The 13,911-nt window shown below is 38.4% G+C and overlaps 2 protein-coding genes and 1 pseudogene across 2 annotated transcripts; all 3 read right to left on the bottom strand.

The window, feature by feature from the left end:
* Positions 1-2,424: 2,424 nt before the first annotated feature.
* LOC17883311 (transcription factor MYB72) lies at positions 2,425-3,533 on the bottom strand. The gene is made up of 3 exons (XM_006289655.1): positions 3,395-3,533; positions 3,179-3,308; positions 2,425-3,097 (listed from the first exon to the last, which is right to left on the bottom strand). The coding sequence occupies exons 1-3, from the start codon at positions 3,531-3,533 to the stop codon at positions 2,425-2,427; spliced, it is 942 nt and encodes a 313-aa protein (XP_006289717.1).
* A 3,197-nt stretch (positions 3,534-6,730) lies between these two features.
* On the bottom strand, positions 6,731-7,802 carry LOC17883970 (annotated as a pseudogene).
* Positions 7,803-12,217: 4,415 nt separating this feature from the next.
* LOC17881077 lies at positions 12,218-13,804 on the bottom strand. The gene has a single exon (XM_006286777.2). The coding sequence runs from the start codon at positions 13,802-13,804 to the stop codon at positions 12,218-12,220; it is 1,587 nt and encodes a 528-aa protein (XP_006286839.2).
* Positions 13,805-13,911: the final 107 nt, after the last annotated feature.

Below are 13,911 nucleotides of genomic sequence, written 5' to 3'. Positions count from 1 at the left end.
TTGCATGACAGTACAATACACATGTTTCTATAGATTTTGTTAAGGGTTATTATTGAAATGATATATTATGATATGGTTAGTACAATTAGAACGGCCGTATACGTGGAGTAGAAGCTCAACAACATGAATCTCACATATGCATATGTTTGGTTCTAAGTGGATGGATGCATGTGCTCGAGTACTCTTCTTTGCATTGAGAAGCGTTGGGTGGTACGTAACATAAAGATTCTAAAATGTGTAGTCAAAGGTCAATGCTTCTATACACACTTTGTTTATCTTATATATACATTACAAATTTTACTTATATGATTTTTAATCATAGACAATAATGTCTTCATTTAATGATGGGGGACTCTTCATATTTTTATTTTTTCTTGACCAATTTTGATGGTATAAATACAAGCACAGTGAAATTTCATTATTGTTATGTAATGGGGACCTCTTCATTATTGTTATTTTTATTTTTTCTTCAACATCGATCTTGAGTCCTAGTTTTTATAATTTATATATACATTTATATTAAAATTTAGTTATATATATATATATATGTAAATACTAATTTTATAACGATGTTTCTACAATTAAAGTCGTTCGTCGTGATTTTAGGTATTGAAAAAGAAGAAAATGTCGTCATTCGTGAATTACCGAAGGTGCCCATTATCAACATGAAAAAAATGAATCTAATAAAAACAGAATGAATATTGTAAAAATCGTGTAAAAACAAATTGCGAACACTAATAATAGAATGAACAGTTTTCATAATTTATAATAATTAGTAAATTTAAGAAGACGATAATGTAAAAAAAACCACTGATTCCAAAACTAATGCTCATCTTCAAGTTTTTAGAATGTTCATTCTATTATTAGTGTTCGCAATTTGTTAAATAGTAACTCTTGCAATTTTTGTGTTTTTAGTTTCCATCTTTAGTTATGTACAACCACAATCATGACACGTCACTTTGTCCCATATGTATGTAATTGTCAATAATGAGATAATTATATTTTTGGAGTATATAGTTAATTTACTAGTGTGCATGATTAATAATTAGTCGAAAACAATAATAGTAAAAAATATACTAATGTTATATATTTACTACACTCAGGGTAGGTTGGAAACTTGGAACAGTGTATGTAATTGCGTTGCATGGAAATAGACAGTGACATGTGTTTAGTAACATCTTTGGTAGCATCGCTGTCTCAAATTTAAAGAGTGTATGAGACTGATCGATCGTCACAGTGTCGCTGTAAGACTACACTTTCGGCTACCAATCGCAAGATTTAATGGTATCAGCTAACTTAATATCATTTTTTCAATTTTTTTTAAATATAGTTTATGAATTGAAAGATGGTATTTAAGATTGTAATAATTATCTAGAAAAAAATTCAACCAAAATTAAAAGATGGGAAAAAAGAAACATTATAAGGGTTGTGTAATTAACAAGTTGGAGTTAAACAAAAAGAAAAACATTATTATCAGTTTTTTTTTTATAAACCCTATCGGCTGATCCGGTCAGCCTCGGTAGAAACACATCAAAGTGCTTCATAATGGACTACTTCCCGAAAGGCTACCATACTGTTTTTCCCGAGTTTGGAATGCTTTCCGACTAATGCCAGAAGGTAATCAGACCGTCTGCATTTCTGACTACCAGGTAAACAAATTGGGTTTTGGCTCAATTGACAGACTTCCCACCCAACAATAATTTTTTGTTTTCAAGGTGGATCGAACATGGGTTAGTTCCTTTCAACCTTTCCCTAATTCTCTCTTACTACTGGACCACATCTGTGTGGGTAAAACATTATTATAATGTAATTAACAAGTTGGAGTTAAACAAGACTTATATGATAAATAACAATAACTTCCCCTGTTATATACCGATCGGCTATATGTTAAAATTAGTTCGGTTGGTAAACCATTCTTTTTTCTGAATAATCAGTTTATACTACAAGTATACTAGTTTTACAAAATATTTAAACCAATTTCTGTTAATAACAGAATCAAATTGAACCAAACTACCCGAATCTAACATAATTAACCGAAAAATGGATTGAAAAAGATAGCCAATTTTGGTTTAAAATTTCAAAACCGAAATCAACCGATGAAATGATCCAACCAAATCAAATACTAACCGAAGTCGGATGACTGACTTTTAGTACGGATATTATTTATGTGGTCTTTTTTTTCTGTGTCTGTTCGGTCTCATGCATGTCTCTAAAACGAATATAGATTTAGGATAATTCAGATTGATCTTTTGATAAACGTGTATTTTAGTTTCAATATTATACTTTGGATACTTTTTGCATTATGTTATTGTTGATGATATGATGCATCATGCATCGGTTCAGACATCCATGTACCATAACAATATATACTCAACAATCAAAGGTGGAGACAACAATGGTCATGCTCATCTCATGCATTCATAGTCATAGACATACTTCTCCGACAAAATTAAAATCATCAAAGTAAGTTTGGTTGTCGATGAAGTTGAACCACTCGTCGTACTCATTGTTAGGACTAGATGTAGGTAAGGTTGATTCAACCAGCAGCTGTCTCCACAAGTCGGATTCTCCAATATTTGTGTCTTCATGAAATCCGCATGAGATATTATCCAGTACTTGAGGATGATCAAATGATTGAGATTTGGTTACCTCTTGAGTCACACCACCAGTGGTTGAAATGTGAGTTTGGTGGTCATGAAGAAGAGAATCTAGAGGAAATAACATATCATTGTTCTGAAGGAACTCAGAGGTTGTATCATCAAAGTCATCATGGTCGAGCAGGAACTGGATCTCGTTAAGTTCATTATTAACCTCATGCAGCTCTGGTTTTGTGTGGATACACTTGTCTTGGGAATGTGAAGCTGAGTCTTGGCTATCATTTAACTCTGACTTCTCTTCTTCTTCGTGAGCTCCTTCACATTTCTTGTCATGATCTTCTTCTGTGCTTTGATCATGAGTGCTAGAGATGGATGAAGACGAAGAAGAAGAAGAAAAAGAAGAAGATCGAGTACTGAGTCGTTTCTTGAGATGAGTGTTCCAAACGTTCTTGATCTCGTTGTCTGTTCTTCCAGGCAAGAAGGATGCGATCTTTGACCACCTGATCACATATAAAACTTAGTCTCTACATACTATTTTTGTCTTATATATCATAAGGAAATAACAATGAGTTGGTACAAACTTGTTTCCAAGGGTTTGATGATAGTGAATGATAGTATCTTCTTCCTCTTTGCTAAAGTTGCCTCGCTTCACGTCTGGTCTCAAATAGTTTATCCATCTCAGTCGGCAACTCTTCCCACATCTCATAAGTCCTATATTTACATCATTCATTAGTTATTTATCAAAACTATATAGTATTATTACTGAAACATGCATGGACGACATATTAAACACTAACCAGCAAGCTTGGGAAGAGATCTCCAGTTGAGATGGCCATGTTTTTGAATAAAGGTGATGAGAGTGAGATCTTCTTGAGGACTCCATGGCCCTCTCTTCACTTTGTTCTTGTCGCAGCATGGTGCTCTTCCTCTCCCCATTCTCAATAACACTTTCTTCTCTCTAGCTTCACTTTTATCTTTCTGTATATATATGCAATTGTTATGTTTTTGATTATCATCCGTAGCTTCTATAATTGTTATTAAACCGTCCCTTTACGTCAGATGTGTTTGTATAATAATTGTTATTGAAAGACTAGATTTATTTGAGCCTAGAGGCACTTCACTCGTAGACAAAGAACCAAAAGCATGGAACGTACGGAAGTGAAATTTCATTATTATTGTATATGTTAGTGTACATATTACAATGTCCATTAAGTATTATTTTGAAAATAAAAACATATTATTCATTGATGAGTTACGTACGTAAATATATATATAATGTATATTAGTTGACCATCATGAAGGAAATATTTATATAGTTTTTAAACCTTTCTGGATTATTCAATTGAACGATATTTTTATACAAAAAAAGTTTTTTGCATTATTCGATCAAGGCAATAGTTTAGATTTAGATATGAACATTGTATACTTTAAGAGAGGATGTTTGTATGTGTAAAAGGCCACAAGGACCATGCCACAAACAAAATTAACACCAATTGGAGTTATAAATAGAATAAAATCTTTAATTCTAATTGATTAACATTAGTTTGTTTATTGTTTATTAATCATGATGACACTTTTCTTATTTGAAATTTAGTTCAGAATGAGAATTTTATAATCCTTTTCTTTAGCTTATTTATTTGTTTACTTCTTTAATATTTCTTACAAAACTTAACCCACATCATCATCAAATACTGAAGTTTTAGGTTTATTTTTGTTTACAAAGAGTAATAAAATTTCACATTTCTGTTAGTATTTAGAGAAAATTTGTGTATACATACATAGACATTGCGTTTTCATATAAATTTATTATCGGTATAGGAACATCTGATTTACCCATGTTTAATTATTTGATTATTTCTCTGTGCCTAGCTATATGTATTTTAAGACGTTTTTTAAAAATATATATATATTCCAAATGCTAATTATTTCTAGAAAAATGCTACTATATCTGTATTTGTGTAATATGTGAGATTAGGATAAAAACTAACACCATAAGTAAGATTTTGCTCTAACTAACATGATAAATAACATAAAGTACTGAGACTTACGAATAATGTCGACTACTTTATATATATACTCCTTCTTAAACTAATTATAAACTTTTCACACATATTAAAAACTGATTATGAATCTATTTTCTGTAACTATAAACCAGTACTAATTAATCAATTATTTTCACACATAAGAAGTACAATGACTTTTTTTTCTAAAAATTGGATTAAACAAAAATGAAATTAAGAGTAAAATGATGATGATGATTAATTCTTATGTCGGTGCTTTCCATGAATTTAAGTACGGTATATGGCATGGTTAAGACTTCAAACCCACGCCACCTAAGTTCTGATGTAAGATTGCGCCAAAAGACCTATATACTTTATTTTAAACACATAAGGTATGCAAAGTATATGTTTAATGCAAGATGTACTAAAATAGGAATACCATAGCTTCTATTTCAGTTAGGCAAGTAAGATCAGTTTTTTTTTTTTTTTTCTTAACCAGGAGGTTTGGGCTTTAGGCTGTAATCCTTATAGAGTTCGGGGAAAACCGGATGAAAGCCCATGGCTAAATGGAAATATCTAATAATTTTACGTTTGAAAGGAATCGATCTTTGGCCTAGACTAACATGACAACTCCTCACTCAAATGGAAACTACTAGACCAAGACCACTTGGTTAAGATCAGTCTTAAGCTTGTATAACTCTCTCTTATCATTTTTGTTTATGAGGTTAGTTAATTAAATGTGTTACGAGGTAAACTTCTAAGCAAATAAAGGTACGAACAAAATGTGTGTGCAAGTACGAACTATCCATGCCTCATATATTCCCAACTCCCAATCAAAATCAGCTTACGTACTTCTTTTTGTACGTATGTATATACGGATACAGAAATATATATAAAAAAAATACATACACATGAAATAAAATAGTCATAAAAGAGATTGGACATAAGGTTAAGTTTCAAAACGTGACGTAACATGTTGGTCTAAGATAAGTATAAAACAAAAAACATAAACATGATGAAACCTTGTAAATGATTGGCAAGTAGAGATATACAAATATAAACAAGTTTTGTTTTATTTGGAGTGGTCAACATATATGAGTTAAATAATTCATATTTAAAAAGGAAATTAAGAGCTTGTGAGGAAACTGTATGTATAACACTTCTTCCTCGCGATGTCGTGTGACTTGTACACTTGTACGCGTGCCTGACTTCGACTCTACAAGTCTTTTTGACAATTGAATATATTTGGTGTGGTCCGTACGTAAAATATCCTCCAACATGTAATTACGAAATAAGATAATGTTGCTCAAAGTTTTTAATTGATGTACGATGCTTTTGTTTAAGAAAGCTGCAAAGTAACAAGAGCATCAGTTATAGATGATGAAAGTTTGAACAAGAATCTACCAAACCTTTTGCCCGCAAGGTGAAGGGCGAATGGTAGGACTAGCATGGATGAAACACCTAGAGACCTTTCTTTCTCGCTGCTATAACATCTTGTTGGGAAGTACAATATTGGTTGGACTTTGATCCAATTAGTAAACCTAATGATTATTTTTGAGCATTAGTCGAAAATCATTTTAAACTTAGAATTCGACAATATGGTAGTCCAAATATTAAGATGTTTATGATGAGTCTACATGATAATATTTCAATGCTCACCGGATAAGGCGATCTAGTATATCAAAAAAAGAAAAAACTTCCTAGCCTTAGTTCACTACATTGTGCCTTGGACGCACACCGAAGAAGAGAGCTCATTTTTCACATGTGTTCTTTTTTTTTTTTTTTCCTTGTTAAAGAAATGTTATTGAAAAGGTTCAGAAAAAGGCTAAAAAGCTAAAATTATGGTTCAATTAGATAGAAGAGAAAACATTAAATCCACATACAACATATCTAGGCCAAAAGAGAGAACTCATAAGTAGTCTTTACGCATATATATATACAAAACTGTTCCAAGTTTTGTTTGTCGATCTGAGCCTGGTCATATAAAGAAATTTGTAAATAACTCAAAGAGACAACATCGATAAATTAAAGAAAAATTGGAGGTTACATAGATTCTTTAATAGATAACACAAACAAAAGTAAGCAGAACCACCGAAATGTCTCTCTTAAATCTCATACCAAACCATATTTCAACTACACTTGCTTGACCTTCTTGATGGTAAGCTTCATCTCCAACAAGTCACCACGCTATGAAGAGTGAGGGATAAACAAGAAATTCTCTAGAGGGGTTTGAAAACTCACTTCAAGAACTCTCTTTATGTCTGGTGATTTGTAAGTCATAGTATGCCCATCCACAGTGTAGGAGAGATGATATGAGAACTTCCCTATTTCTGGAGCAGACGGTGCAATGCAGCTTACAGTTACACACACACCATACGGCTCCCTAAAACACTGCACCACGAACAATAGCTTCTTTGAAGAGTCCACTTTGATTTTTATCTTCTTTTTGATGTTCATCCGAATAGTAGAGGATTTCTTATAAGTTAATAATGTATATGGGTGTAAGAGAGTGGAACGAGGACGAATGGATAGGCAACGGATCGGAACGGTTTATGAGAATAATAGTGAGAGAAGACATTTCTGTATGAGCCAGTGTAAACGCAGTCCAATGCAGGACAGGAGCATTGAGAGAAGAGACATTCCTTTTCATGAGTTGATTCTAACTCATAAGAGAAAATATCAAAGCAACCAAACTTGGCGTTTGGGCATGGAATAGAGATTGAACTAAGAACACTCTCCATTAGTCTACAGCGAATGTGGCCAATAGGCAAATCGCATGCATGACACATCTTACTCAGTTTAGGACAGCAAGAGGAGCAAGCCAAATGTCCATTTTCACACTGTAAACACAAAACCAATTATATAACAATCAAACCAATATTTGATAAAACATAACAAGAACACATTATATGAAGGAGAAATCAATTACCACAGAAAATATAAATAAAGTCTCGACCTTACTATCAAAATGACCAAAATTCCAAAACCATAATCTTCTAAATATATATGTATATTATCTCATACAAAAATGCATTAAAAGCCAAAATGTAACCTGAAAGATAGGTATTGTGAGTGGCTCGAAACAAACAGGACAATCTAGAACATCAAAATCCAGAATGGCCGTACGTTTGTTATCCTTGTTTCGTTGCTTCTTTCGCATGTTAATGTTACTCACACCATTTTTATCGCTTGAGGCACACTCCATATTTGATGAAGACTATAAGGGAACCCTTCATGTATTATATAGGAGAGATGGGTTTCACCCTAAAAACCCCTATGTCTTCTTAGACTCCGATTTCCGAAGACTATGAAGTAAAAGGTGCATGCAAAGAATATTATGACTTGGACAGAATTCGAAGAGTTTGATAGGATAAAAGACCTATATATATATATTTTTTTTTGGGTAAATTGACGGGAGATAGTGCCCTCCCTATGTTTTATTAATAAAAATCAAAAATTACACATAAAAATTTCTTGGCTGAGGTGAACCAACAACATCCTCATGCAAAATCAAAGCCAAATCCGGCGGTACAACATCCAAAACATAAAAACCTAAAGGTACCAAAAACGCATAGTTCACTAACCCGTCCGCAAGACGGTTAGCTTCCCTATACACGTGAGCAATGCGGACATTCCAGTCCCTCGTAAGTAAGCCATGGCACAAGCATACCAGGAACGACAACGGATGCATTTCACTTATCCCTGTCTTGAGAAAACCCACAACCATCTCTGAATCCACCTCCACCTCTAAACATGGTATCCTCTTCTCCCAAGCAATGTGAAGACCGTAAAAGACTCCCCAAAGCTCCGCTAGAGGAGCAGTACACCGACCAATATTGCACATGAATCCACCAAGCCATTCACCATGTTCATTACGTAACACTCCACCAGCTGTCGCAATCCCTGGGTTCCCGCGCGATCCTCCATCCGTATTAAGCTTAACCCAGCCAGACCCCAGAGTAACCCATTTAATCAACCGCTCAACTCGCACCCGAGCCTGCCTCGAGACATTATTTAGCGGACGGGATTCCCCCACCTCCCTCGCAAGATCCTTAATAACTTTAACACGATCTCGACAAAGTTTATTACCACCGAACACATTCTCGCACCGCCATTTCCACCCCCACCAGCACGCAACAGCAAAAACAGTCGCCCATGTGCTCTCAAAGACTTTAGTATCCATCCCTAAGTTCTCATACAACCACTCAAGTAAGGACATATCAAAAAAAACACCTCTTCTATCCCTAGGCACCAACCTCTCCCATATACCGGCCATGGCCGGGCAATCGCGCAGGACATGGAGAACCGTCTCTACTCCCCCATGGCAAACTGAGCACACTCCAGTGTCACTTAGATGTCGTCTCTGTCTTTCACTATTTGTCATTAGAACTCGCTGCGAGGCTAACCACAAAAACACGCGAACTCTCTCCGGAGCTCTAACCTGCCAAACTCGCTTATAGAACCCAGCCATGTTTTGCTTCATCTTCCTATCACGAGTCATAAACTCATAAGCAGACTTCACACTGAACATACCATCCGTTGTATTTCCCCACGACAATCTATCTTTAACCCCAGACACATTATCCACCACGACAGCCATAAGCTCCAGCTTTTGCGTATCCGTAATGTAAGGATCAATACGATTAAAATCCCACCCACTGCCATCAACCCAAAAATCTCGAACTTTAGTATGCAGAAACGACTCCGGAATCTGCGTGTGCCCGCCGTCGTGAACGGTAACCGACCCTAGCCATCTGTCAGTCCAGAACCGAATCGTACAACCATCGCCAACAACCCAGCCATGAACTCCCAAAATCACATCTCTAAAACCACAGCCCACCCCACGCCATAAGACCGACCAATTACTTCTGACTTTTAACCAATTAGATTCGTGAATATCACCAACAACATACTTCCCTCTCACTACACGAGCCCAAAGACTAGTATTGTCCTGAAGCACCCGCCATCCTACTTTCGCTATTAATGCTAAATTCATATCAGCAGCCTTTCTCAAACCCAAACCGCCCTCACCCTTAGGACAGCAAACACGATCCCAAGCAATTAAATGTTGCTTTCTCTTCTCCGTAGTACTCCCCCATAAAAAATTACGAGCCACACTATCAAGTTTCAACAAAATAGCCGACGGTAATTTGATGGTGCTCATCGAATGGACTGGAATCGACGCCAACACTGACTTAGTTAACGTTATCCTTCCTGCTAGACTAAGCATCCTACCTTTCCAGCCGGATAGCCGATTAGAAACCCTCTCCAAAATATCTCCAAAAGTGTCCTTGTTGATCCGCTTATGCAAAACCGGCATCCCTAAATATTTCCCCAAATCATGCGTAGCCTTTATCCCACTTTCATCACTAATCAACTTAGCAAGATCGCGTGACACATTCTTAGAGAAGAAGATTTTCGACTTCTCTAAGCTTACTTTTTGTCCTGAGGCCAAACAAAATCTCTCCAACACTCCCCTGATAACTCTAATTTGCGAGACCGAAGCTTCAGCAAAAAGAATTAAGTCATCCGCAAAACAGATATGCGAAAGTTTAGGACCACCTCTGGACAACGCTATAGGCTTCCAATGCTTTCCTCCAACCGCCGCATCAATCAAATGACATAATCTCTCCATACAAAGGACAAAGAGATATGGTGACAACGGATCCCCCTGACGCAATCCTCTTAAAGGTTTAAACGATTCCGTTCGTTCTCCATTCCATAACACACTCATAGAAGGCCAGCAACACACTGCATAATCAGCTGCACCCACAAGTCTGACAAGCCTGCTGCATGAAGAGTATCTTCCAAGAAGTCCCATCTGATCCTATCATAAGCTTTTTCAAGATCAAGCTTCAATAACATCCAACCTTTTCTCCCCTGCTTCCTCCTCATAGAATGCACGGCTTCTTGGACAATGACAATATTATCCGTACTCAAACGACCCGGGATAAAACTAGTTTGAGTAGGCCCAATAAGCTTCGTCATAACTGGTTTCAGCCTTCCCACCATCGTGTTTGTGAGAATCTTGAATAAGACGTTACACAAACTAATGGGACGGAACTGAGTTATCCTCTCTGGAACAGCCACTTTCGGTATCAAAACCACTAAAGCATTATTCGTTTCCACGGGAAGCTCACCGGTAGCAAAGAAATCCATTGTGAACCGTATTACGGAATCCCCAACAAAATCCCAACACTGCTGGTAGAAGACTGGTTGATACCCATCGGGTCCCGGGGCTTTAAGACTACCCATGCTCCGCATAGCCTGCTCCACTTCTAAGGGCGAGAACGGTTTATCAACAACCGATTTATCCGTGGGGGAAATACGGACAAAACCACCTGAAGGTAAAGACGCTGTTACGGGACTAACATCCTCGAGAGAGTACAGTCTTTTAAAGTATCCAACCGCTAATTTCTCGAGATCCTCATGGCTTGAAACCCAGCAACCCTCATCATTTTTCAGCAGCTCAATGCGATTCCGTCGACGCCTTATGATTGTTGAAGTATGAAAGAACTTCGTATTTCTATCCCCATGAATCACCCATTTCTCCCTTGATTTCTGTAGCCATAAAATTTCCAACACAATATCAAGTTCCTTCAACAGATCACTTTCCCGAGCTAAAAGAGCATCAGTATGGTCACGGTCAATACTGTCCTGAACTTCTGAAACCTCCTTGACTAGTGCCTCTTTTCGACCTTGGATATTACCGAACACATCTCGGTTCCATTTCCTCAAGACTTTCTGCAATCTCCGTAAAGCCTCTCTTGTATCAATATTTCTGTTCCAAGAAGAAGAAACCAAATCCCGAAAACCCGAATGCTGCAACCAAGCTGCCTCAAAACGGAATGGTCGCCGTCTTGCATCATTACCCACCACCGGTGATAATTGAACATACAACGGGGCATGATCCGAGGACAAAAAAGGAAGATGAGCAACAGAAGCCTCATGCCAAGTAAGTCTAGCTTCCGCACAGCACAACACACGGTCCAACCGTTTTGCTACAAAGTTCCTTGTAGTTTTACCTCTCTTCCAAGTGTATTGATTACCCCGAAAACCCATGTCAATCAAAGACATCTCACTGATCCAATCTCCAAATGCTAAAGAATCCGCATATAGACAACCGTTCCCTCCTGTCCTCTCATCAATACGAACTATCGTATTGAAATCGCCTCCGATCACCAAAGGCCCAGTAATACCAACAATAACATCGCGTAACTGGGCCCAAAGCCCACTTCTCCGAGTAACCGTAGGGGCTGCATACACCACCACTAAGTTAAGAATCGCATCCCCTTTAGTCACCTTCGCATAAATGTATTGATCGGACGAACTGACAATCTCCACAACCCCGATATCAGTTCTCCACAATAGTCATAATCCGCCACTTTGCCCCACCGCATCAACACGGTAAGAGTTATCAAATCCCAAACCGTAGCAAATCCTCTTCGCCTTATCTCCCCCAGCATGGGTTTCAAAAACCGCCAAAATGTCCGCATTATACTTCTTCAAAATATACCGAATCGAACGCCTGAAATTGGGTTTATTGGCCCCCCGGCAATTCCACAACAAGCAATTCATCATTAAAATATGATCAAACAAACGAATTACCGGGGCGAAACATTATTTGTTAGCCTCCCGATCCACTCCTATCTCGGTCAATGGAGAAACCATTACCATTGCTAAGCTAGTCAAATCCCTTCCCATAGCAGAACTCGACTCGACAACGTCATTCAATCTCGGAACCTGGTCGGAGTTGATGATGGGCATATCCTGCTCAAGCCGGAGACGTTTGCCGGACAAAGAAAACCCAGCCTCACCCCGTATTGGGCCGAACACTAAACCCCGAGAATTGTTGTTCGTGTGGGCCTGCTTAACGCGATACTTCTCATGGGCCTTCTTCTGCGCAGCATTTTTCTCATTCCGGCCCAACTGGCCACCCTTCTGTGATTCAAAAACCATAGACTTTCCTTGTCCCGCACTCTTCTCTTGTCCCAATTGATTCAGCGTATTATGATTTTCCTTATTCGCCTCAATCCTGCATGATTTTGCCATAACACCCGAACCTTCCAAATCTTCCTCAAGCCTTCCAAAACTGTTTGAAACCAAAATATCCGTATTTTCTTTCCTTCTCTGACCACCTTGAATATTTTGTCGCCGTACCGGAGTATCACGCTTCCCCAAATCTCCGGGGACTCCCCGATGTAACTCCGATCTTTTTCCTCCATTCCGAACCGGAGTAAAACCATCTCCCAGCTGACTATCCCCCGGAGGACTTCGAACATGTGCTTGCGGTTGAGTAGTTACAGCCCTCCCAGAACTCGGATCCTTCTCAGTCACCCCCTCTGGTGCCCTCTCCTTAACAGCACTTGGACACGTGTGAACCAAGTGACCATACAACCCACAACATGAGCAAATAGTCGAGAGACCCTCATACGAGACATAATACCTCTCCCCATTAATCATCACAGAACCTTTTAGTGGCATCTTCAAGTTCACCTCAACACAAACTCGAGCAAACCGTGCCCTAGAGAAATTTGTCGTTGTGAGGTCCACTTTAATCGGTTTCCCTAGTCCCTCGGCAATCCCCATTAGAATTGTTGTATGATAAAATGACACCGGTATATTTGACAATCGCACCCACACCGGAGTCATTTCAAGCTCATCCCGAACCGGATCAAAGTCTGGTGACCACGCTTGAACCATCAAGTAACTACCGAACACCTTCCAAGGTCCTCCCGTCAATGCTGCTAGATATTCATCGTCTGACTCGAACCGGACCATAAAAAATTGTCGAGGTAAATCCACGACCACCATGTCACGGCTCGGCCTCCACAACTCCTTCAACCGACGACTCAGCACAGCTACGGGTACATTCCGCCCCAAAACCTTCACAATCATACACCGTTTCCATAGGCCGTGCATAGCCTCTATAACCTCCGCTCCTATTGTGATCACCGGTTCCCCATTCTTACCGTTTGGAAACTCCAGCCTCAGCCTCGGCTTGACAAACTCATGGGTTACAACATCCTCTGGTCGCGGCATCCCCCCTCCAAGACTCCCTTTCACTTTTTGAACCCACAGCCCCGGTTTATCTGGTGGGTCCCCAGGAGGTTGACTTCTCCCTCCAACCTCCTCCATTGTAGCATCCTGATCTCCCGTAGCCGAAACCCTAATCTCGCCTCCACTGGGAACCCTAGAATCGCTCATCGCTTTCAATAGAGGATTAGGTTAAATATAAGATGCTTCTTTCTAACGCTAACTGAGAGAGACTAGACCTATATATATATTGATCATCCGTATATATACTTTATTAA

Source organism: Capsella rubella, unplaced genomic scaffold, assembly GCF_000375325.1.
Source record: "Capsella rubella cultivar Monte Gargano unplaced genomic scaffold, Caprub1_0 scaffold_6, whole genome shotgun sequence".
Classification (NCBI taxonomy): domain Eukaryota; kingdom Viridiplantae; phylum Streptophyta; class Magnoliopsida; order Brassicales; family Brassicaceae; genus Capsella; species Capsella rubella.
Note: the sequence above shows the minus strand (reverse complement) of the source record. Positions and strands in the feature narration are given on the sequence as shown.